This window comes from Neoarius graeffei, chromosome 4, assembly GCF_027579695.1.
Source record: "Neoarius graeffei isolate fNeoGra1 chromosome 4, fNeoGra1.pri, whole genome shotgun sequence".
NCBI lineage: Eukaryota > Metazoa > Chordata > Actinopteri > Siluriformes > Ariidae > Neoarius > Neoarius graeffei.
In genome coordinates, this window is record NC_083572.1 from 37,484,876 (window position 1) to 37,507,966 (window position 23,091).

General features: G+C 42.6%; 1 protein-coding gene across 1 annotated transcript in view; it reads left to right on the plus strand.

Annotated features, from left to right (window-relative positions):
- atg3 (autophagy related 3) overlaps window positions 1-23,091 on the plus strand; it is a 119,054-nt gene that overhangs the window by 63,981 nt on the left and 31,982 nt on the right. The window contains exons 4-10 of the mRNA XM_060919211.1: window positions 15,256-15,326; window positions 15,451-15,558; window positions 15,659-15,705; window positions 15,825-15,906; window positions 16,028-16,062; window positions 16,160-16,315; window positions 16,424-16,551. Coding sequence (XP_060775194.1) covers window positions 15,256-15,326; window positions 15,451-15,558; window positions 15,659-15,705; window positions 15,825-15,906; window positions 16,028-16,062; window positions 16,160-16,315; window positions 16,424-16,551 — 627 coding nt within the window. The remainder of the gene's footprint in view (window positions 1-15,255; window positions 15,327-15,450; window positions 15,559-15,658; window positions 15,706-15,824; window positions 15,907-16,027; window positions 16,063-16,159; window positions 16,316-16,423; window positions 16,552-23,091) is intronic.

Sequence of the window (23,091 nt, forward strand, 5' to 3'; positions counted from 1 at the left end):
TTCTGAGTAATGATTTTATATATCCACCCCAAACTTGGTGAAATGACCTGAAGATTCCTCCCTGAGGGAGACCAGTGACAATTACCCCATTTGTCCACTTGGAGGAGCGATAACAAGGGAAAAACATCCATCCATCCATTATCTGTAGCCACTTATCCTGTGTAGGGTCTCAGGCAAGCTGGAGCCTATCCAAGCTGAGTTTGGGCGAGAGGCGGGGTACACCCTGGACAAGTTGCCAGGTCATTGCAGGGCTGACACATCGAGACAAACAACCATTCACACCTACGGTCAGTTTAGAGCCACCAATTAGCCTAACCTGCATGTCTTTGGACTGTGGGGGGGGGGGGAAACAGATCACCCGGAGGATGCCCACGCAGACACGGGGAGAACATGCAAACTCCACACAGAAAGGCCCTCGTTGGCCACTGGGCTCAAACCCAGAACCTTCTTGCTGTGAGGCGACAGTGCTAACCACTACACCACCGTGCCGCCCCAAGGAAAAACATGTTTTTAGTTATTATTGTTCTTGTCTTGGGTCTTAAAAACTTGATTGTTTTTCAGTTCAGGCCTTTTGTGCTCCTGATATCAGGACATGTTGCTGTTTCCTGCTCTGAGATTGTATTCAGCAGCAAAGTTGCCAAACAGGAAGTGAGCTCATATCTTGGCCAATCTTTGGTCAATTGATATGAAACTTGCTGTAAGTGTATACAGCCATGCCCTAGACAAAATTACATGAAGTTTTATGGCAGCTGTGCCCTGCTGAGCTGCTTAGCTTCATCACTTGCATATTTCTCCTCCTCCTCTGCCTGTCTGTGGTAGCCCATAGAACCTTATGGTAAAACATTTTTAAATTTTGCACGTCTGCATTTTTTTTTCTTTCTTTTCCCAACAGATTTCATATTTGCACCTCAAATGCTATAGTGCCACCAGTGGGTCAAAGTTGGAGGCGTGTTTGTGCATATAACTTTTGAACCGTCTGGCTAATTTTCAGAAAAAGGGGGAAAAAAAAACAATCAAAAAATGGTACCATTATGTTCCTTGAATCTTCCACCATATTGGGTTTTATGAAAACTTAATTTTTTTTCTTCACAGGCCACAAATTTTGTCCTGTTTTCACCAAATTTGGGAGATGTGATCTCCAGACAAAGCTTCACAAATGTTGCCATATGCATTTTTGATTTTCAAAATAGTTTGTCCATTACAGCCAATTGAATTTGGTGGATTTGGCGCTCAACAGAATGTGAGGTCAAAGCAACGGGTTGATGTATCAACACACCATCTCAGTATCCCTTCCTAAGAACCTGGGGGGGGAACTTCAGCCATTTGACCACTGGGGTGTGACAAGTAAAACCACATTTTGCCAAATACCTGTTAATATTTGCCTGAAAAAAACCTAATTCTTATCTGGTTGTCTTGGGAGGGCCCAAGGTAGAGACAAAATGTTCATCCATTACATTTTATCTAAACTGAAGTTACAAAACAGGATGTGAGGTCATAATTCAGTAACGCTTTGATTTATCAGAAGCAAACCTGGTACATGGACTCAGGACCCCATTCGGGGGCAGCGCAAAAAAATTGTGTCTATTTGACCACTGGGGGATACTGCAATAAGCAAAATGAGTTTTGGCTAATAATTGATGTTTGTCTTTAAAACTGATTCATGTATCTGGTGATGTTGTGGGAAGCCCCATGGTTGAGACATAGCAATTTTTCATGTTGGTTTAATTGATGTGGCAACCATATTGGATTTTATTTAAAAAAAAGAAAAGTTGTGGCAGCAGGGGCGTGGTCAAGCGTCGGTCTGTCCCAGGAGGTGGAGGGGGAGGACCGCCTCGTGCTCTATATCAGTAGGAAGCTGTCACTGCGTGAGGGGCGCTACAGCACCATAGAGAATGAGTGCCTGGTGATCAAGTGGGCGGTCCTCGCCCTCCGCTACTACCTCCTGGGGCGCCCTTTCACCCTCTGTTCGGACCACACGCCCCTCCAGTGGCTCCACCGCATGAAGGATGCCAACGCGCGGATCACCCGTTGGTATCTGGCACTCCAGCCCTTTAATTTCAAGGTGATCCACAGGCCGGGGGCGCAGATGGTCGTGGCGGACTTCCTCTCCCGTCGGGGGGGGGGGGTCGGCTGCAGGCCGGATGGCTGCAGGCCGGATGGCTGCCCAGCCTGAGTCGGGCGATGGGGGTATGTGGCAGCGGGGGCATGGTCAAGCGTCGGTCTGTGACAGGAGGGCAGAGTCAGGGAAGGTAAGTGGCAGAATCGCTACACCTGAGGGGGAAGGGAGACAGACATGAAAACGGGAGGGCACTGCGGGCCGGCTGGGGTGGAGCCGGCCCCCGCCTCCGCGGTGGGGGAATGGGGCGAGGACAAGAGAGAGAGAGAGAAGAGGATATCTGCGATCCTGCCGTGGAAACAGCCGCCAAATGATCCTCCGCCAACTCGATGGCCTGATTCAGCGACGCCGGGCGATGGCACTGGACCCACTCCGCGGTCCCTTCGGGAAGTTGTGCGATGAACAGCTCCAGTGCCACCAGATCGACGATTCCCTCGGCGTCGCGGTTGTCAGCCCTCAGCCACCGCTGGCAGGCGTTCCGGAGTTGCTGGCCAAACGCGAACGGCCGGCCGACCTCCAATAGGCGTAGAGCGCGGAAGCGCTGACGTTGTTCTGGGGTCCACCCCACATGCTGGAGGACGGCCTGGCGCAGGTCCGCGTAGACCAGCCAGCTGTCGGAGGGGAGCTGTAGCGCGGCCAGCTGCGCCTCACCTGTTAGCAGGGGGAGGAGGCGCGTCGCGCGCTGTTCCACTGGCCAGCCCCAGGCCTCTGCTGCTGCTGCTTGCTCGCTCGCTCAAAGAGCACTAGGAAGGCCTTGGGGTCGTCATGCGGGCCCATCTTCGTTAGGGTGAGGTGGGGAGGGCCCGTGGAGGTGGTGGACCCTGCCAACGCGAGGAGGTGCTAGAATGCCTGACAATCTTCCTGTTGCGCCAGCACCAGGGCCTCGAACCTTTTGCTCTTGCTCCTTTCGGAGGGCAATCAGCACCTGGTGCTGGCTCTGTTGGGCCGTGGCGAGGGTGTGGATCAGGTCCGCGAAGGGGGAGGACTCCATGGGGCTATTCTCCTCTGTGCTCCGTTCCCGGGTTTCAGCACCACTGTAGTATAAGAGCGGGTGGGTGGAGCACAGAAGTACAGCAGGTCAGAACTGAGTTCCAACAAAACTCTTTTTTTATTTAGCTTTTCAGCTTTTATACCCCCAGCCATATCCATATATATATATATATACACACACACACACACACACACACGTCGTCTGGTTGGGAAGAGAGTTTCCTTCCTCTGCTCTCTCTCTCCTTGTATAGGGCGCGGTCACTGTGGAAGACACACAAACACAGATTAACAGACATCAGGTGTAGTGATTCTGCCACTTACCTTCCCTGACTCCGCCCTCCTGTCACAGACCGCTGCTTGACCACGCCCCCGCTGCCACAAAAGTGTTTTGTTTTTTAATTCACAGTCCACAAAGTTTGCTCAGTCTTCACCAAACTTGGCACAGATGCTCTTCAGACCAAGACTCAAAAAAGCTAATAGATGGATTTTTGATTTTTAGAACCTCTTGTCCATGACAGCCAATCAAATTTGATGGCAAAGCCACCAAACAAAGTAAGGGGACATCTTGGTCAACATGTTCATGTGTTTACACCAAATATGGCATATGGACTTGGGTCATCTTCCTGAGGATGTGTAAAAAATTTTGTGCAATTTGACCACTGGGGGGGCACTACAAAACAACTTTTTGCATTGTAATTGTTGAGTTGATTCCCTTAACAAGTGATTCTTGTGTCAGGTGATACTTTAAAAGATTGCAAAGATGAGACATGACAACCTGTTATGTCATCTTAATTGATATGGCTGACACATTGGTCTTGTCCAAAATTTTAAACATTTCGACTCCAACTTGTTTAGATATTGTTGAATCTTCACAAAACTTGGCACAGATCACCTTCATAACAGCTCTCCAGAATGTTCTCTGATAAATTTTTGATTTTCAAAAACATTCATCTATTCCAGTCAAATTAAAGGCAAATGACCCAAATAGGACTTGCACGCCTATCTGTTACACCCAATCTTTGGTCATTTGACCAAACTTGCTGTGAGTGCTTACATGCTTTTAACGTGATCGGATCAGGTTGCCATGGTAACCATGCCCTCTGTACTGCTTGGCCCCCTCATAGCTTTTTAGCTCATAGCATAGAGTTTTTCCCTTGCCACCGTCGCCACGCTCATTGGGGATAGATTAGGGATAAAATTGGCTCGTGTCTTGGGTCATTCAGATTCTGTAAAGTTGCTTTGGGACAATGTCTATTGTTAAAAGCGCAATACAAACAAAGTTGACTAGCTGCTTCCAGCTATATTTTTGTATTTTATCTGTATTTGGTGAGCCATCAAAATTTGTTTTTGAATAAAAGTGGAAATAGGCATAACAATCCTGTTTTTTTTAAAGATATTTTTTGGGCTTTTTTCACATTTATTGGATGGGACCGTGTAGAGACAGGAAATGAGTGGGAGAGAGAGACGGGGAGGGATCAGGAAATGACCTCCGGTCGGAATCGAACCCGGGTCCCCGGATTTATGGTATGGCGCCTTATCCACCTGAGCCACGACGCCCCCGACAATCCTGTTTTTTATTACACAACTAATTTGGAAACAGTGGCACAGAAACTTTGCTAGAATAACAATAAATGGCGCTTTATTTCTCCAGTGTGATATCTGCAACTAACTGAGCATTATTTATAGGCCTACTTGTTTATCGGTACTGAGGTTTTTAATCAAAACATCCACAAGACCAAACAAACAGGTTAATAACCCAATAATGCTGATGATAATTATATAACTGTGTCAAAGCATTGTCCCTGGTCCAGTGAACCACTGGTGTAGACTAGACAATGCAAGGTGGTGGTGGGGGGGTTTCCCCCTCCCCCCCAAATAAGCATTTATTATTTATTTGTGTGTGTAAAATGTATACGCACACATGCAGTGTTTGGCTATATTTTGAAGAACTATGCGCATGCTTACAGGGCTCGACATTTAACTTTTTAATCTGCTTGTCCAGTTGGACAATTGGCAAGATTTTTCACTTGTCCTGACCATAACCTTTTTTATTACTATGTATTTACTAGTTCAGCGAAAGGAAAGTGATTTAATGAAGTTTATTGAACAGCAGGTATTATGATAAACATTTGTGTTCATTATTTTTTTTTTAATTTTTCAATAAAACTCGAACTTTAACTGTAGCAATAAACAAAACTATTCAGTGCCCCATTATAGTGCATGTGTTGATCAAGGAGATGGAACTGGTTTTGTTGGAGCTTTATTGATGTAACTCTTGAATAATTACTATTAAAAATGGTGATTTTTTTTTTTCCAGCAATCCCTAAAAGATATAAAAGCACAAGGTATCATTTACTATATTGTCTGAGGCAGTTATATGTAATACTTTTTTGAGTACATTTTCTCTAGCCTGTAAACCAAATTAGATCAGCTTATATGTGGAAAAGGTGACAAATATGTACACTACTATTTATGTAAACTACTTATTGCTATTATTTAACTCATATTCTATTGCAACCTTTAAGCAAGTCTTCAAGGATTTTGGCCTTACGTAGCCTGGGCAGCAAGCCAGCTGGTATATCTAGTTGGTCTAGCTGGTAAATAATCTGCACATGAACAAATGGCACTGTAAAAGACATGGTGAGATGAGTTTAACAATCATTTAACCTGCCAAACAGTATAAGTGTACAACTCCCTCAATATCTTTTACCCCTATATGGCAAGGGTACACTTTTGGTGTAGTTGGTATTAGTTAGTTAGATACACACACACTGCCATGATACACTGAACTGATGGACTCTTGGTTCAGGAGAGAAGACGTAAAGCCTGCCCACGCAGAACACTGATTGATCAGTCTTGTTCAGTAGACCAATCAGGATGTGCTCTCGCTCACTCTAGGGTCTGGGATATTGTATCTAATTTGCAAGCATCAGGGAGCTGCTGTGCAAGAGACTCCCGGAACTTCTGGGAGAGTTGGGCATAATTCAGCTTGTCCCATTGGACAAGCAGATGTGGATTTAACTTGTCCGGACTGAACACTTACTTGTCCCGTCCAGTCGGGCTAACGTTAATGTCGAGCCCTGGCTTAGTATGCACAGAAAAGTTAATGACTTGGAGTACAGGCTTGAGCTCAGTCTTGGTAGAAGGAAACTGAGAGGAAACCCATGCATACATGGGGAGAACAGTAACTCCACACCAACTGTAACACAAGTTCAGGATTGAACCAGGGACCTTAGATCCTGTGAGTTGGCATCGCTACCTGGTATGCCATTGTGCAGCATATAATTTACTAAAATAAATTAATTATCATAATTTATTTTTGGCTAAAATGGAAGGAGAATCGTAGTAATAAGTTTCCTTGGAGCACATCCACCCCTCACTTTCACACAAATCAGATGTCCATACCTTAATATAAAGCGTTGCCTTTATGTTTCAGTCATGTGTCTCAACAAGCTCATGGCAGGGTTTCCCATACATAGACCATTGTGTGGTGCAACACCACACAATGGATTCCTATCGCCACACAATCAGACTCGCGATTTTGAAAAAAAAAATTCCGTTGCGTATCGTTCCGTTCATTCATAGTGCTCTTTCTTCTCGTTCACGCGCGCACACACAGACGGAGAGACATGTACACAGGCCTGCCAGTGCGCATATACCTGGATTGCAAATAGGCCTGTTAGGCTAATTAAAAATAACGCAGCCTTCCCGATTCGCCTTCCGACCCCTTATTTTACAAGGTAGCCTACGTCATGCTCATGATGAGCTTTATCATAGCTTTCTTGGCTTACAGGAAACGGACATCCCTGAGTCAGGCTATAAACCAATTTTGATGCATACAGTAGCAGCTTGACGCGAGGAACCGGCCTTATTGCATTATCCCGTTTATCCCGCTTCAGCAATGACTTCCCTTACGATAGGGCACTTGAGTTTTTTTTTTTTTTTTTTTTTTTTTTTTTCAGGAAGCCACGCAGAATTAAATGTTCTGATAGGGCATGCAGGCTTTGCACCAATTAGGGTAATGCTTTTTCATTATTGTTAGTTGTCTTGGTGTTACCTTAAGTGGTTTCTTACATTTAATTATATTTTATTATTATTTTGTTACATTATACTATTTATTTCATTTTAGTATTGGTTGAGGTAAGTGTTGAGTTCAATATTTAAAATAAAAACCTCCAGCTTGTTTTTTGCAATTTATTCCTTGAATGTCAACTAAAGAATGATTGAAAGATTGCCACCAAAAAGGCAAAAAACTAAGGTAAAAACCAGAGATGCACCGATTGACCGGCTGCCGATCGGAATCGGCCAATTTTCACGTGATCGGCCATGACCGGCGACTGGCCGGTCAAAATTAAAATATGCCGATTTTCTGCTGATCAAAACTTGTGTATCACATAGAGATGAAAGTGGAAATATTCGTAATTCACAACTAAAAAGACTGCAGCTACACTGGCAGCTTGAACATGCTTTCTAGTTTCTAGTGCGATTGTGTTGCGCTTGCGCAGAACATTGTCAGTCCTGCGCGCCTAACGCTGGCACGCGCGCTGTTAACAAAAAAAAAAAAGAAATTCACTATATTTGGATATCCAAATATAGTGATTTTTTTTTTTTTTGGTGCCAGATATTGGATGTGAAAAGAAGAAAATGTTTGTGGTTGTGTGAATTTCCCATTACAGGAATTAATATGTTAGCCTATTATCAAACATCTAGTTAGATTTGTACAAAGAGAGAGAGAAAAAAAAATTCTTTTTGTTTGTTTTACAACTTGGGTTGCACTTGATTCCATTGGAAATTACTCTACAAATACACATTTGACAAAGATGATAGAATGGCTATGGTATAAGTATGACTGGAAATTATTTTTGTATTTTGATACTCATCTCATCTCATTATCTCTAGCCGCTTTATCCTTCTACAGGGTCGCAGGCAAGCTGGAGCCTATCCCAGCTGACTACGGGCGAAAGGCGGGGTACACCCTGGACAAGTCGCCAGGTCATCACAGGGCTGACACATAGACACAGACAACCATTCACACTCACATTCACACCTACGGTCAATTTAGAGTCACCAGTTAACCTAACCTGCATGTCTTTAGACTGTGGGGGAAACCGGAGCACCCGGAGGAAACCCACGCGGACACGGGGAGAACATGCAAACTCCACACAGAAAGGCCCTCGCCGGCCCCGGGGCTCGAACCCAGGACCTTCTTGCTGTGAGGCGACAGCGCTAACCACTACACCACCGTGCCACGTATTTTGATACTGAATAAAGAAATGGGTTGTTCTATAAGGCATAAGTTTTCAGATCTAAATAGGCTTATGAAAGTGTGTTCCATAGCAGTAGGCAAATAATATATGAGGGGGAAGTTGTTTTTGTGCCAGATATTGGATGGGAAAAGAAAAAATGTTTGTGTGAATTTCCTATTTCGGGAATTAATGTTAATACCAAACATGAAGAAAGATTTTACAAAGAACAATGTCTTTTTGTTTGTTTTCAACCTTTGAGGTGTCAAATTTATTACTGAAAATCTGGCAGAATGTTCTATTAAAGAAAAGATAAAAAGAAAATAGTCTGTGTGTGCTGTGAAGTGGTTTGAAAAAATGAAATCGGTATCGGCAGGTCACACTCCATGGAAAATCGGAATCGGCCCAAAAAATTGAAATCGGTGCATCTCTAGTAAAAACTAAACTTTAACTTCAATTTTGGTGAGTAATTTTCATAAATTTAAAAGACAGGTTTTCCACCAACATCAAGCCCAGCAAACTAATGGCCTGCTCTGTAATGTAAAGTTGGGTCGAGGAATGAAACCAGGCAGGGTTCTGATAAAAATTGTTTTAGCTGTCTTCTCTTAAAGAACTTAAAAGAATTTAGATTGAACTGAATAATCTCAAATGCTTCTTGTAGCTTTAAAATAGTCCCAGCAGGTGACTCTGAAGAAAAATACTGTGTGTTTGAACACCGCCCGCTGTAAACACTTTGCATACACCCCAATGACCGACTCCACCGACCACCACGACACCACCGCGCACGATTCCCTCATCGGCACAGTGGAGCACCACAAATTGCTACCTGGTCTGTGGGAAACACTGGCTCATGGGGTTAGAAATGTTGGTTAAAATTAAAAATAATTTTTCATTGAGACTGTGACTAGCCGGTTCAGTTATACTTTTATACTTGGACCTGAACATGGTTGTACTTGAGCATTGGTTGTGTGAAATAAATTTGTTAGGCTTGGTTTTTGCTTATGGGTTTGCATATTTGTGAATGTGAGGGAAATGTCTGCAGGTGCTTGCATAGGTAATGTGAACATGGCCACTAGAGGCAGAAAGTTTGAAAGTAAAAGTCTTCACTGCAGAAAAAAATGGAGAGACAAAACAGAACAATACTGCTTACTTCCAGGTTCTAAATCCCCAAAACCATGTATTACAATTATTATAGTTTGGAATGAGTTGAAGATGCGCGCACAATTTTGTCTATTAAAAGAGAATGAAAAATATCGATTATAAATAATATACATAATTCTGAGAACATGCATCACACTGAAAACATGAGCTGCAGCTTGACACATCTCTCTTTTGCTGCACTTTCTATATGCTTTGTGCTCATTATAGGAGACTTTTAAAATTCCACTGGCAATATAACCTGTGTATGAATGCACACGCCTCTGCAGTGTTGATGGGTATGCGACTGGACACACCTCTCTGCCTCAAATAATCAGCTGTCACATAAAAGTTGCTTAATGCACAACACCATAGCGACGCACACAACAGGATTTTGGAGGTGTGCCTGTCATCCTAGCAGATTACCTCTGCATCCTTTAGCCATCGAGTTGAAATGACCTGAATACTTCAATTACCTGTACAAGAGTGTTGCGCCCATCAATAAAAAAAAATGTTTATTGTATGTTAGCTATTCCCTTTACCCAACCTGGTCACTGAAGACTCGTAGTGTATAAACCCTGTATGACGGAGAGGTAAATTAAATAGCTACATTACACACAGCTAGCTAGCTATGGACATGGTCTGATTGACCAGCTCACGTTAGCAAGCACTACTCTTGTCTCCAGTAATAGAATTGGTCATGTTACTGCTGTAAACATGTGACTAATGAGCAAGAGATTTAGACCCAAAGACCCATAGTTAGGATTTGCGAAAGATTCACTTGCTATATTACTACATGTTAGCCTCTCCTGAATCAACTAAAAATCAATACTTTGCTCCTTTATTAAAAGGGGACTGGATTTGGCAAAGCATAACACAACAGAACCTGATATAAATTTAGGATGTATTTCTTTGTAACCAGGATGTACGTCGTGTACTATAAACAATACATGTCTGAAGGACAGACATAAAGTTGGATGAAAATAAAATTAAATATTTAACTATATATTTACTGTAATATTTGAAAGGTTAAATTAAAAGCCATGCTACAGTAGTGCTTGAAAGTTTGTGAACCCTTTAGAATTTTCTATATTTCTGCATAAATATGACCGAAAACATCAGATTTTCACACAAGTCCTAAAAGGAGATAAAGAGAACCCAGTTAAACAAATGAGACAAAAATATTATACTTGGTCATTTAATTTTTTGAGGAAAATGATCCAATATTACATATCTGTGAGTGGCAACAGTATGTGAACCTCTAGGATTATCGGTTAATTTGAAGGTGAAATTCAAGTCAGGTGTTTCCAATCAATGGGATGACAATCAGGTGTGAGTGGGCACCCTGTTTTATTTAAAGAACAGGGATCTATCAAAGTCTGATCTTCACAACATGTTTGTGGAAGTGTATCATGGCACGAACAAAGGAGATTTCTGGGGACCTCAGAAAAAGCGTTGTTGATGCTCATCAGGCTGGAAAAGGTTACAAGACCATCTCTAAAGAGTTTGGACTCCACCAATCCACAGTCAGATTGTGTACAAATGGAGGAAATTCAAGACCATTGTTACCCTCCCCAGGAGTGGTCGACCAACAAAGATTACACCAAGAGCAAGGCGTGTAATAGTCTGTGAGGTCACAAAGGACCCCAGGGTAAATTCTAAGCAACTGAAGGCCTCTCTCACATTGTCTAATGTTCATGAGTCCACCATCAGGAGAACACTGAACAACAATGGTGTGCATGGCAGGGTTGCAAGGAGAAAGCCACTGCTCTCCAAAAAGAACATTTGCTGCTTGTCTGCAGTTTGCTAAAGATCACATGGACAAGCCAGAACGCTATTGGAAAAATGTTTTGTGGACGGATGAGACCAAAATAGAACTTTTTGGTTTAAATGAGAAGCATTATGTTTGGAGAAAGGAAAACACTGCATTCCAGCATAAGAACCTTATCTCATCTGTGAAACATGGTGGTGGTAGTATCATGGTTTTGGGCCTGTTTTGCTGCATCTGGGCCAGGACGGCTTGCCATCATTGATGGAACAATGAATTCTGAATTATATCAGCAAATTCTAAAGGAAAATGTCAGGACATCTGTCCATGAACTGAATCTCAAGAGAAGGTGGGTCATGCAGCAAGACAACAACCCAAAGCACACAAGTCGTTCTACCAAAGAATGGTTAAAGAAGAATAAAGGTAATGCTTTGGAATGGCCAAGTCAAAGTCCTGACCTTTTAATCCAATCAATGTTGTGGAAGGACCTGAAGCGAGCAGTTCATGTGAGGAAACCCACCAACATCCCAGAGTTGAAGCTGTTCTGTACGGAGGAATGGGCTAAAATTCCTCCAAGCCGGTGTGCAGGACTGATCAACAGTTACCGCAAACGTTTAGTTGCAGTTATTGCTGCGCAAGGGGGTCACACCAGATACTGAAAGCAAAGGTTCACATACTTTTGCCACTCACAGGTATGTAATATTGGGTCATTTTCCTCAATAAATAAATGACCAAGTATAATATTTTTGTCTCATTTGTTTAACTGGGTTCTCTTTATCTACTTTTAGGGCTTGTGTGAAAATCTGATGATGTTTTAGGTCATATTTATGCAGAAATATAGAAACTTCTAAAGGGTTTACAAACTTTCAAGCACCACTGTATTCAGCCAGACTCAAAAGACCTGTAGTTTAGATTCATGAACAAATCACTCATTTCCATGCTGAGAATATGCAGTGGTCATATAACAAGTGGATGAGCAACTCGTACCTGAAAGACTTATTCATGAATGAAGCTGAGTTGAGTGGTGCACATGTGTGGGCCAGGGGAAAAAAATATGAATGAATCACTCACTAAGATGACTCGTTACTCCCGAGTCATAAAAGATTAGTTCAAAATGAACAAATCATTAACGAATGACACATCACCTAATCCGATTATGTGAACCTCTGCAAGAGTGTTTCAGTCTAAGTTATTCTTTTAAATCTGTTTATTTGATTGCACATTTTTAGCTATGTAGATATGATTTAGCTTTTTCCCTTTTTCTGAAATCTGTCCTTGCAATTAGATGCACAAAAAAAATTATTCAGCTGATTTATGGGAAAATTTTTGTTGTAGAGAAAAGAGTAACACTACGTTCAGACTGCAACCTGAAACGACCCATATCCGATTTGTTGTGAAATCCAATTTTTTTGTTAGGCCGTTCACATTACCAATTATATGAGACTTGTATGCGATCTCCAATATGAATGGAAAACGACCCAAAAGTGTCCCGCATGCGCAAATTGACACGTAATAAGCACATCTACGTAATACATAAACAAAAAAAAGCACACTCTTCAAGTTTAATGATTTCTTTTTTTGTTTGTTTGTTTGTTTGTTTAATTATCTGGTTAGTGTTAAAGTGTGAGGTCTCGTGTGTGTTTTTGTTTCTGAACTGAAATGAAAACGTGTAGCCTGGTAACGAGGGTTGACGCCTAAATGTCTCTCTAATTTCTATATAAGTGCACTACATGTTACTAGGAAGTAATGGATTTTTAAACTCTATATAGTGCACTCGAGCTTCAGTAGGCAGTCATTTGGGATACGGCCGCTGTATTACCAAACTCTTAATTCAGGCTTAATAATTTGCACATATCTATTTCGTCATATTAATAAACTTTTTCTACATTTTTATAAATATTTATTTAGATTGTTTATAGCCAGCTGAATTCTGCAACTTCTCTCAGCGCTGGCTCAAGGTGCAGAAACACCAGTGCAGTTTGCTATGGAGATGAGGCGAGACCTGGCGATGTGGTTTTTGTGGTGGCGGCGGAACTCGCACAATAATCTGATTAATGTGGGCAGCAGACTAATGAGACCGAAGGTGTCAAATTACTGGAAATTTCCAGAACAATCTTATAATCTTGTAATACAGGATGGTTTAAGTTATAAATCAGTTATAGAAACTGTTTTATTTAATCAGGCTAACAGATCAACATCCAGGTCCCTACCAAATCCACTATTAGGTTGATCAATTCTATAAAAGTCTCTTTAAATTCTGAAAACTGTACAAATGTTGTTGTTTTCCACCAAAGAGGCGGGATTAGCCAACGCAGAAAAGTGACGTTTGTCTCTTGTTGATGACGTGTAGGTCGCATGAATGCGACCTGTCCGGTCAGACTGCAGTCACATGTGAAAATATCGGATATGCATCGGAATTAGGACCACATATCCAAGCGGCCTGGGTCGCATGTGAAAAAATCGGATCTGTGTCGTTCAGATTGTCAATAACAAATCGGATACAGGTCGCATATGGGCAAAAAAATTGGATATGGGTCGTTTCAGGGTGCAGTCTGAACATAGTCTTAATGTGTTCATCTTTTAAATGGTATATAAATACAGACAAAATAAATGCACAGGATAATGGTATGCAATCATGGCAACATTGGGTCTAGCTTGTGGCTGGCACGGAACTTTTTGCATTTGAACAACAGCAAAACAGAATGCATTTTATTTGGCACATCACCCACGTCAAATGTTTTTACAACAAATTTTGGTACTCTGGCCCCCTTTTTTAAACCATTTGTACAAAATTTTGGGGTAACGTTTGACAGTGGGCTTAAATTTGATAAACAGATTAGTTCTGTTGTTAGAATGAGCTTTTTTCAACTTCGTCTCTTGGCCAAAGCGAAGCCGTTTCTCAGTCGGCAGGATCTCGAGAAGGAAATTCATGCATTTATCAGTTCGAGACTGGACTATTGTAACGCCCTGTATGTTGGCCTCAGCCAGTCTTCAATTTTACGTCTTCAACTTGTACAGAACGCTGCCGCCCGATTTTTAACAAGCACGTCTAGACGTGAACACATTACTCCTGTGTTGTCGTCACTCCATTGGCTTCCAGTCCGTTTTAGAATTGATTTTTAAACTTCTGTTTGTTTTTAATGCCATCAGTGGCCTGGCTCCCTCTTACTTGTCTGAGATTTTAACTATTCGTGATCATGGTAGGGCCCTGCGTTCTTCGGGTCAGCTTCTGTTAGAAGTTCCAAGGTCGAGATATAAACAGTGGGGTGATCGTTGTTTTGCTGTCGCTGCTCCCAGACTGTGGAACAATCCGCCCCCCGACATTCGCACCACTATTGATCCCGGCCTTTTTAAATCAAAGTTGAAGACCTACTTTTTTTAGATTGGCATACAATCCTGACTAGGGGAGTCTTGTTTTTGAGGGGTGCTTCGTTTCGTCTGTTTTATTTCATGTACTTCTGAAAGGCTTTTGGTAATCTGCAGCATGGTGGCACCTTCCACAGTCAAAACCTGTGTTTTTATGTGTTTTGGTGTTCTGTTTTATGGCTTTGATGTAAAGCACTTTGGGTACCTTTTGGTTATTGTAAAGGGCTGTATAAATAAAATTTGATTGATTGATAGCTTAGCTTGTATTTCAGTGTGCTTGTGAAACCTCATAAAATAATTTTTGCAAATTTTAACATTTGGGAAGCAGAAAGAATAGAAATTTGTTGGCGTGCCCTATGAATGGAGTACTGATTTACTGCACCAGAGTTAAACTTTAGCCAAGCGCATCATGATTGAAATGTAGCTTAATTACATACCCATTAGTTCAGTTGTTCAATGGTGTTCAGTTTAATTGACCATCAAAAGGGATGGATCTGTTACATACTGAGGTTCCAATCCAGCCTCTTGTTCAGGTTGAGTCAGATTAACTATTGCCATGTTTCTTGCTGATACTATTTTCTTGAAGGATATTTTTACCCTTCTGAATAAAAGTGCTTAATTTTGTTTAACTGTAGGGCATCAGGAGAAGAAGCAAAGGTGAAGCCATACTTGCCCAAGGACAAGCAGTTTCTGTTAACCCGTAATGGTATACAGCACCTAGTTGGATTGTGAAAATATTAATTAATAAATCCATGAATAAATACATAATTTATTTGAAGATAAATCGTCTGTAGGTGGCAAAACTCATAGTTTGGCTTCCTCTGTCTCAGTTCCATGTTACAAGCGTTGTAAACAAATGGAGTACTCTGAAGAGCTGGAGGCCATAATAGAAGAGGATGATGGAGATGGAGGATGGGTCGACACTTATCATAACTCTGGTGAGATCAAAATTAACTACCAAAAGGTGAACCGGTTTCTGTAATTGTGTGTTCAAATATTTTTAAGTGTTAAAAATATTTATTACTTTGACGTTGCCAGTGAGCGGTGTGACGGAGGCAGTTCGTGAAATCTCGGTGGATAACAAAGTAAGGTGGTAACTATAAATAAATTCTCACAACAGAGGAATTTCCATTTAGTACTAACAAAGTCAGGTGTCTTCTTTCAGATGAACATGGATTTTTCTTTTTTTTCCCCCCTTTTGAAGGATAATATGAACATGAATGTGCACTTGGGCAGTGGAATTAGTGATGATGACGATGATGAAGTGGAGGCAGCAGATATGAAGGGTAACTGCAAGAACAGAATAAAAAAAATATTTTTATATGAACACGTTTTAATGCTTGAGATTCAAACAATAGCAGCTGTATAAATATGAAATACAAACAATAAATGCTGTGTATATTTCAGAGTATGAAGAAAGTGGGCTTTTGGAGACGGATGAGGTACAGTGAATTTTGTACTAATTGTATTTCTTGTATATAGGCATTGTTGACTTGTTTGTGCATCTAAATATTAAAATTTATTTTAACACTTGTGTAGGCCACTCTTGACACAATTAAACTGGCAGATACAACTAAATGGAAGGCTGAAGCAAGCGGAGAAGATGCCATTCTTCAGACAAGAACCTATGATCTATACATAACTTATGACAAATACTACCAAACTCCTAGGCTGTGGCTTTTTGGATATGATGAGGTTCATGCACAATCTTCATGACCCCAGAAAACCCAGACATGTTATTTTGGACTTAAGTCAGTAACTTTTATCATTAAATTTTATCCTGTGTGTTGTGCTGTTTCCCAGGAAAGACAGCCCCTCACTGTTGATCAGATGTATGAGGACATCAGCCAGGATCATGTGAAGAAAACAGTCACCATTGAAAATCACCCACACCTGCCTCCTCCTGCTATGTGCTCCGTGCATCCATGCAGGTACTGAAATACGGTCAACCTATGCAAAAGGTGTTTTTGTAAATCATTCTTTATAAGGCCTGACCCAGTATGGAGCCTCAAGATTGGTCTGGGTTTTGTGCAATTTGGGTCCAAGTCTTGTGCCGCTTTTCCACTACAAACGCGGCTGAGTCGGGCTGAGCCGTGCCGTGCTGAGTCGAGCTGAGTGGGGCTGTTGGAGTTGCATTTCGACTACAACCGCGCTGAACCGCGCTGGCTGGAAGTGGGTGGACACATTGGGTGGAGTTAGCGAAAGTGGGTGGACGTCAGGTGATGTCGTTAAGCAGCGCAAACAGTGACATCAGTGATCTTTTAAGCGGTAGTCTCACAACCCGGAGAGTAAACATGGAGGACATGGAGTCGTTAGTGTTGCTGGTCTTGGTGCTGTGGCTTGTTGTCACCGACAACGCGAACAGATACTGGCAAGAGCATATAGATGAGGCGAGGCGCATAAGGCTTCAGAAATTCTCATAATTCGTAATTCTTCTCCTTCCGGGTTTGCGGTGTTTACAGATCCCAGCGTGCTCGCGGGGCGTGTGTGGGCATGTGAGGACGCTCCTCCTCACCAGTCAGTGCACAGGGGAGTGTCTGCTCACGCCCCCAGCCTCACTCGGCTCGGTTTGGCTCGCTTCAGCCCCACTCCAAAACCATGCGAGTTTTAGGGGCTAAGCAGGGCTGAAGCGAGCCGAGTCGTGCTGTTTTTTGGTAGTCGAAACGCGAGCCGTGTCGGGCTGAAGTGAGCTGAAAAAGGGTAGTGGAAAAGGGCCATTGCTTGTTACACAAAACTCATCCTTGATGTACAAATGTAAGTGTTTTTCTTTTGCAGTATTTGTTCAAGTTTCAGCAGTAAATATAGTAGGGGTCAGCTGATACAAATTATTAGTAATCAAGGATGCGAATAATTGATATTTAAATTAACACTGTTAAAGCATTATTTAAAAAATAAAGTGCTTTGAGCTTTAGACAGTGTCGTCATCGGCTGTCCATCGCTAGCGATGATGACTGCTTCATTAGGATGCGCAGAAACACATGGGGCGCGAGGCCTACGTACGCCAGAGCGACAGAGTCGCCCGCAGCGGTGGCACAAATGGCCTGACCGAGCTGCCATGGAATGTCTGGCCTCGTGAGCTCTCGCAATACTATTTTCCTCTCCTAATGAAGCGCCTTGCACAGCAAGGTAAGACAAACAATGTCATGCCTCTATTGTATTGTCTCTCTGGACCTCCAGACCTGATCCCAAGCGGTGCACAAAAGTGCCACAGACCTGATGGGTGTGGAAGTTGCCCTGCAGTGACAACTGACTTGCCAGGTGATGGCTGTTTGAGTGGCTCTTCCGCATGTCATCTGGTGGCGTGCCATTGACCCTGTTGGGTTCATCTGCCACATTGCACCAAAAAAAACGCCCTGCTGCCAGTGCCTTACTGGTGATGTACTATTTAAGCCATAGCTGGAACCCAGGCAGGTGCTACCACTCTGGGTCAGAGCGGACCAGGGAGCAATGGTGATTAAGGGGTAACTCCACTTTCCCCAATACTCAAGTCCTCCCAGACCTGAGACTCCCCACCGGTTGCAGTTTAAAGTCATACCCAGGACTAAAAGATTAGAATAGAATAGACAAGGTAGTATACATTTAAGATAAAACATGGAGAACAGTTGGAAAAAATAGTAACTTAAACCATTACCTACAAAAGTAATCTTTAGATAAAAATAATTTAAATACAGTGGATATAAAAACTACACACCCTTGTATAAATGGCAGGTTTTTGTGAAGTAAAAGGATGACGTGAAATCATGTTGATCTTTTTTTCTATCTTTAATGTGAAATTGCAGCATATTCAAATAAAGTGATTTTTTTGTTGTTAAGGAAAAAAGAAAAAAACTTTCAATAACCTAGTTGCGTATGTACGCATACTCCTAAATGAATGCATAAAGTGAATTTAATGTCACTAAACCACACTTTTTCCTTTGTACAAAGCAACATTCATTATGTTGATTGACCATGTGTTTTCAAACCATAGCTGATCCAAAAGGCCATAAATTGATGGAAAATCAATAAGGTGAGCCAATTTTCACGGAATCTGCTGAGACTAAACCAGAAGATCCCGAAGGGGTGCGTGACGTCACACGTGTAACAATCCAAGTATCAATTTCATTCATGGTTGTTGGACCAGTCTCGATATGGAATCTTGTTTTGGAGAGAATTCTGTTAGTGATCGGGATTCTTATATGTTGGATGAAGGGGCAGATGATTATCAAGGATATTCCAGAGTAAAGGGTCATCTTTTCGAGACCCCAAGACGAGAAACTGCCGGTTCACTCAGTTCACAACAGTCCCACTCACCACTGATAGTGCACAACCAGCCAGAGAGAATTGGAAACACAGATTGGTTTGTGGATTTTTATCCTAAGCTGGCCACTGCAAAATATGGGGAAAATATTTACATTTACCTCAATAAATGCAGAAATTTAATCTTTAAAACATACACATTCAGTGTAATTACTGAAAGAAAATATGAAGTGGGTGATAATGGGGGAATCGACGAACTGTCTAAATGTCACTGATTAAATAAATGGGTTTCTTTTATGGGAAGCTCGAGCTTCCAGGTCGCTGCTCATATGGCTGACCAGTCAGCTCGCAGAGAAGGTTTTTTTTTTTTAATTTAATTTTTTTAAAAATGTGACCTTGTGTTTGGTGCTCGTGCCACAAAACTGGGACTTTGCTGCTCTCAATATATTTCTTTTAAAGTCGAGCTCTGTTTGTGCTTGTCTTCCACCTTTGTCCTTGCTGCCGTGACTCTTATCTCTGGATTTATCAAAACGCATCTTTTGGGAATATTGACCACAACATGGACAGCTGTGGACTTGTGTGGACGCGAATGCTCTTGCAGTTTTTTTCACATTTTGGCGCTCATTTCTGTAGTAAAACACAATACTTCCGTTGGCTGGCGACTCACATACTCCAGAGACTTTCTGCTCCAGCTTAGACTTTACTCGCCCCCTGCCATCACAACAGACACGTTCCCAGTAGCTATTCTCTGGACAAACTCTTCTAACCATGAGGATTCATCTTACAACAATAAAAAGGTAACAAGAAAGGGAAAGAAAAAAGGTGGAATTAGAGTGAGACTGAAACGGAAGAAATGTAAACAACGGCTGCTCTCGTCAGTCATCTTGGCCAATGTGCGCTCTACAATAAAACAGACTAACTTCAAGCCAACATTGACCATTTATATGAATATAGGACAGCACCTATTCTCGCATTCACTGAAACATGGCTGAATGATAATGACGACAATGACACTCTGCATATAGATGGATTCAGCTCCCCCCGAGACTTGACTGAGACAACAAGTTCACAGGGAAACAATATGGCGGTGGCATGTGTCTCTATGTAAACTCACGCTGGTGCTCCACTGTCATCAGGGAGAAACTGTGCAATACTGACCTAGAACTTCTAGCTGTCTCCCTGCGCCCTTTCTACCTCCCCAGGGAATTCCTTCAGCTTTTCATTTTGGTTTATTATCCACCCCAGAGCAAATCCAGCCACAGCCTTGGAGCACATTAAAAGCACTTTAAATAGACTGGAACAAGTTTCCCCAGACTCTCCCAAATTCATTCTGGGTGATTTTAATGACTGTTCAGTGGACAAAACACTTAAAGGTTTTTATTAATATGTCACATGTGCCACCCGCATGATGGAAAGATGCTGGACAAATGCTATGGCTCAGTCCCTGATGCATATAGATCTGTCTCCCCCACCCCCAGCTCTGCTGATCGTCACACCATTCTGCTTGCACCAGCCTACATACCGGTCTTTTTTAAATTGTGAAGAAGTGGACTAATGAAAGCATAGCTATGCTTCAGGGATGCTTTGAACTCACTGACTGGAATAACGTCATAGCCCCAACCAGTGACCTCATTGAGCAAGTGGACACGGTCTCATTTTGCATCTCTTTCTGCACAGACAATATCATTCCCTCCAAAAAAAAGTCACCATCTTCCCCAACAATAAACCCTGGGTAACAAAAGAACTCAAGGAAATACTCAACAGGAAGAAGAGAATATTTTTTACTGGCTCTGAGTCCGAGAAAAAGGAGATTAACAGAGAGGTGAAGCGGGCCATCAAAATGGCCAAATTGAAATATAAAAATAAAGTGGAGGAAAAATGTACAAGAGGGAGCCTTCGCTCAGCTTGGCAGGGTTTCAAGAACATGGCAACCGTGAATACTATTTCCACCACACACCGGAATGTCCAGGTTTCAGGCTGTAGCCCAGCATCACTTCCTAAGGACCTCAACTCCTGCTACACCAGATTTGAGACTGACATTGCCCAGCTAGAGGCTACTATGTCATCACTTAAATCAGAAGACTCAGCACTTCTCTTCAACATAGAGGGGGTGGTGAGAGCCCTCAGAAAGACAAGAAAAACAGTACCTGGCCCAGATAACATCGGCGGTCATGTGCTGAGCAGCTGGGGGGGCATGTTCCAGTGCTCCATGGACAGCAGCACAGTCCCCCAGCTGTGGAAACACTCCAGTCATTCCCGTTCCCAAGAAAGGAACCATCAAGGTGCTGAACAACCTCAGGCCTGTGGCTCTCACCTCCCTTGTGATGAAAGCAATGGAAAGGGTGGTCAAATATCACATCAAGGTGACAGACACCCTTCCAGTTTGCATATCATGCAGGCAGAGGCGTTGATGATGCAAAAATCATCACGGACACCATACATGAACACCTGGAATTCCCAAACACTTCAGGCTGACTTCTCCTCTGCATTTAACACCCTGCAGCCTCACATTCTCTCAGAGAAACTTACTGCTCGTTTTGGACTAAATGACCAGCTAATCCTAAGGATAATAGACTTTCTCACCAACAGGTCACAGAGAGTGCTGGTCAGTAACACCTTCAGACCTCCTTCACACCTCCACCGGCTCCCCACAGGGATGTCCTCTCACCTCTGCTCTTCATCCTGTACACTGATGACTGCAGGTCCACTCACCCAAACTATCACCTGGTTAAATATGCAGATGACAGTGTTCTTGTCTCTGCTCTCTGTTCCCTCACAGCACCATAGCTCAGCTCTGTAGGACTTTGTGGAGTGGTGTGACAACTCTTGCCTGGAATTGAATTCCACCAAGACTAAAGACATGGTGGTGACATTTAATAACAAGCAGAGTGCTACTGCAGTCGTCACCACCATTTATGGGAAGCCGGTGGGGATCGTTGAGAAATACAGTACAAGTACCTGGGCACAATCCTTGACAATAAACTCAAATTTGCCCCTCAACACAGAGGAGATCCTTAGGAAGTGCCAGCAGTGACGGTACCTTCTGAGGAAGCTTAAGTCCTTTGGGGTCAGCAAGGATATTTTTACTACTTTCTACTACTCCTTCATTGAGAGTATAATGACCTTTTCCATAACCTGCTGGTTCCAATTCCTTAGCCTTCAGAACAAAAACCGCCTGCGGAGCACAGTCAAGGTGTGCTCTAAAATTATTGGACTCCCTCTTAGGTCACTTTCAACTCTCTGTGAGCAGCAGACAGTAAACTCGGTGGGCAGGATTCTTCAGGACCCTTCACATGTCCTGGTCCCTGCATTTGAATGGCTTCCCTCAGGATGCCGGCTCCATTGTCCATGCTGCCAAACACACAGGAGAAGAGCAACCTTTGTCCCCAGAGCTGTTCAGCTCCTCAACTCTCTGCCATCCTTGTCCCTTTCCTCACCCCACCAGCCCCTTCCCCACATGCACTCTAACCTGTCTGGTGCACTAACCACCCCCTCTGTACACTTTCCACTTTAAATATAGACTCTGCTGCTATTGAGCCTTCTACCACATAAGCAAATTGCACCACACTGTATTTTTGTATATACCACTTTTTGTTTTTAAATTATCATATTGTAGCACTGTACAGTTATTTATTCACATACTGCCACCTTGCACTTTTTATGTTTTATGTTTGGGTGTTTTTTTTTTAAATTTGTGGTCAGCTGTACTTCTCTGCGTGCCTTTTTAAATTGCCCCTAGGGCAGCCTTTCTCAACTGGGGTGCCGCGGCACCCTGGGGTGCTATCTGGCTTCGTTAGGGGTGCCGTCAAAAAATGATATATTCTAACATTGAAATAAATAAAATGAATTAAAATTCCAAAAAACGATAGTTACACTAATGCAGATCATTGCCGCCTCATGCATCATCAAAATTTATCTCGCAGCCTCCTTTCCCATGTCACAACCTCATTGCCGGGGTCAGCGGATGGTCAGCATGACTGCGTATATTTTATATGGGGGTGCCTTGAGAATTTGCATACTTCTGAAGGGTGCAATGACTGAAAAAAGGTTGAGAAACGCTGCCCTAGGGGACAAAAAGCTTCGAATTGAATTAAATTTTTTGCTTCAATAATTCCCATGTGATCATTCTGGTGGTGGTGAACACTTGAATCAGATTTATTGTGGCTACTGCCTCATAGAGGCTGTAGCCACTATATCATCGTGTTGTAAGAATAAGAATAACAATTGTGCATGCG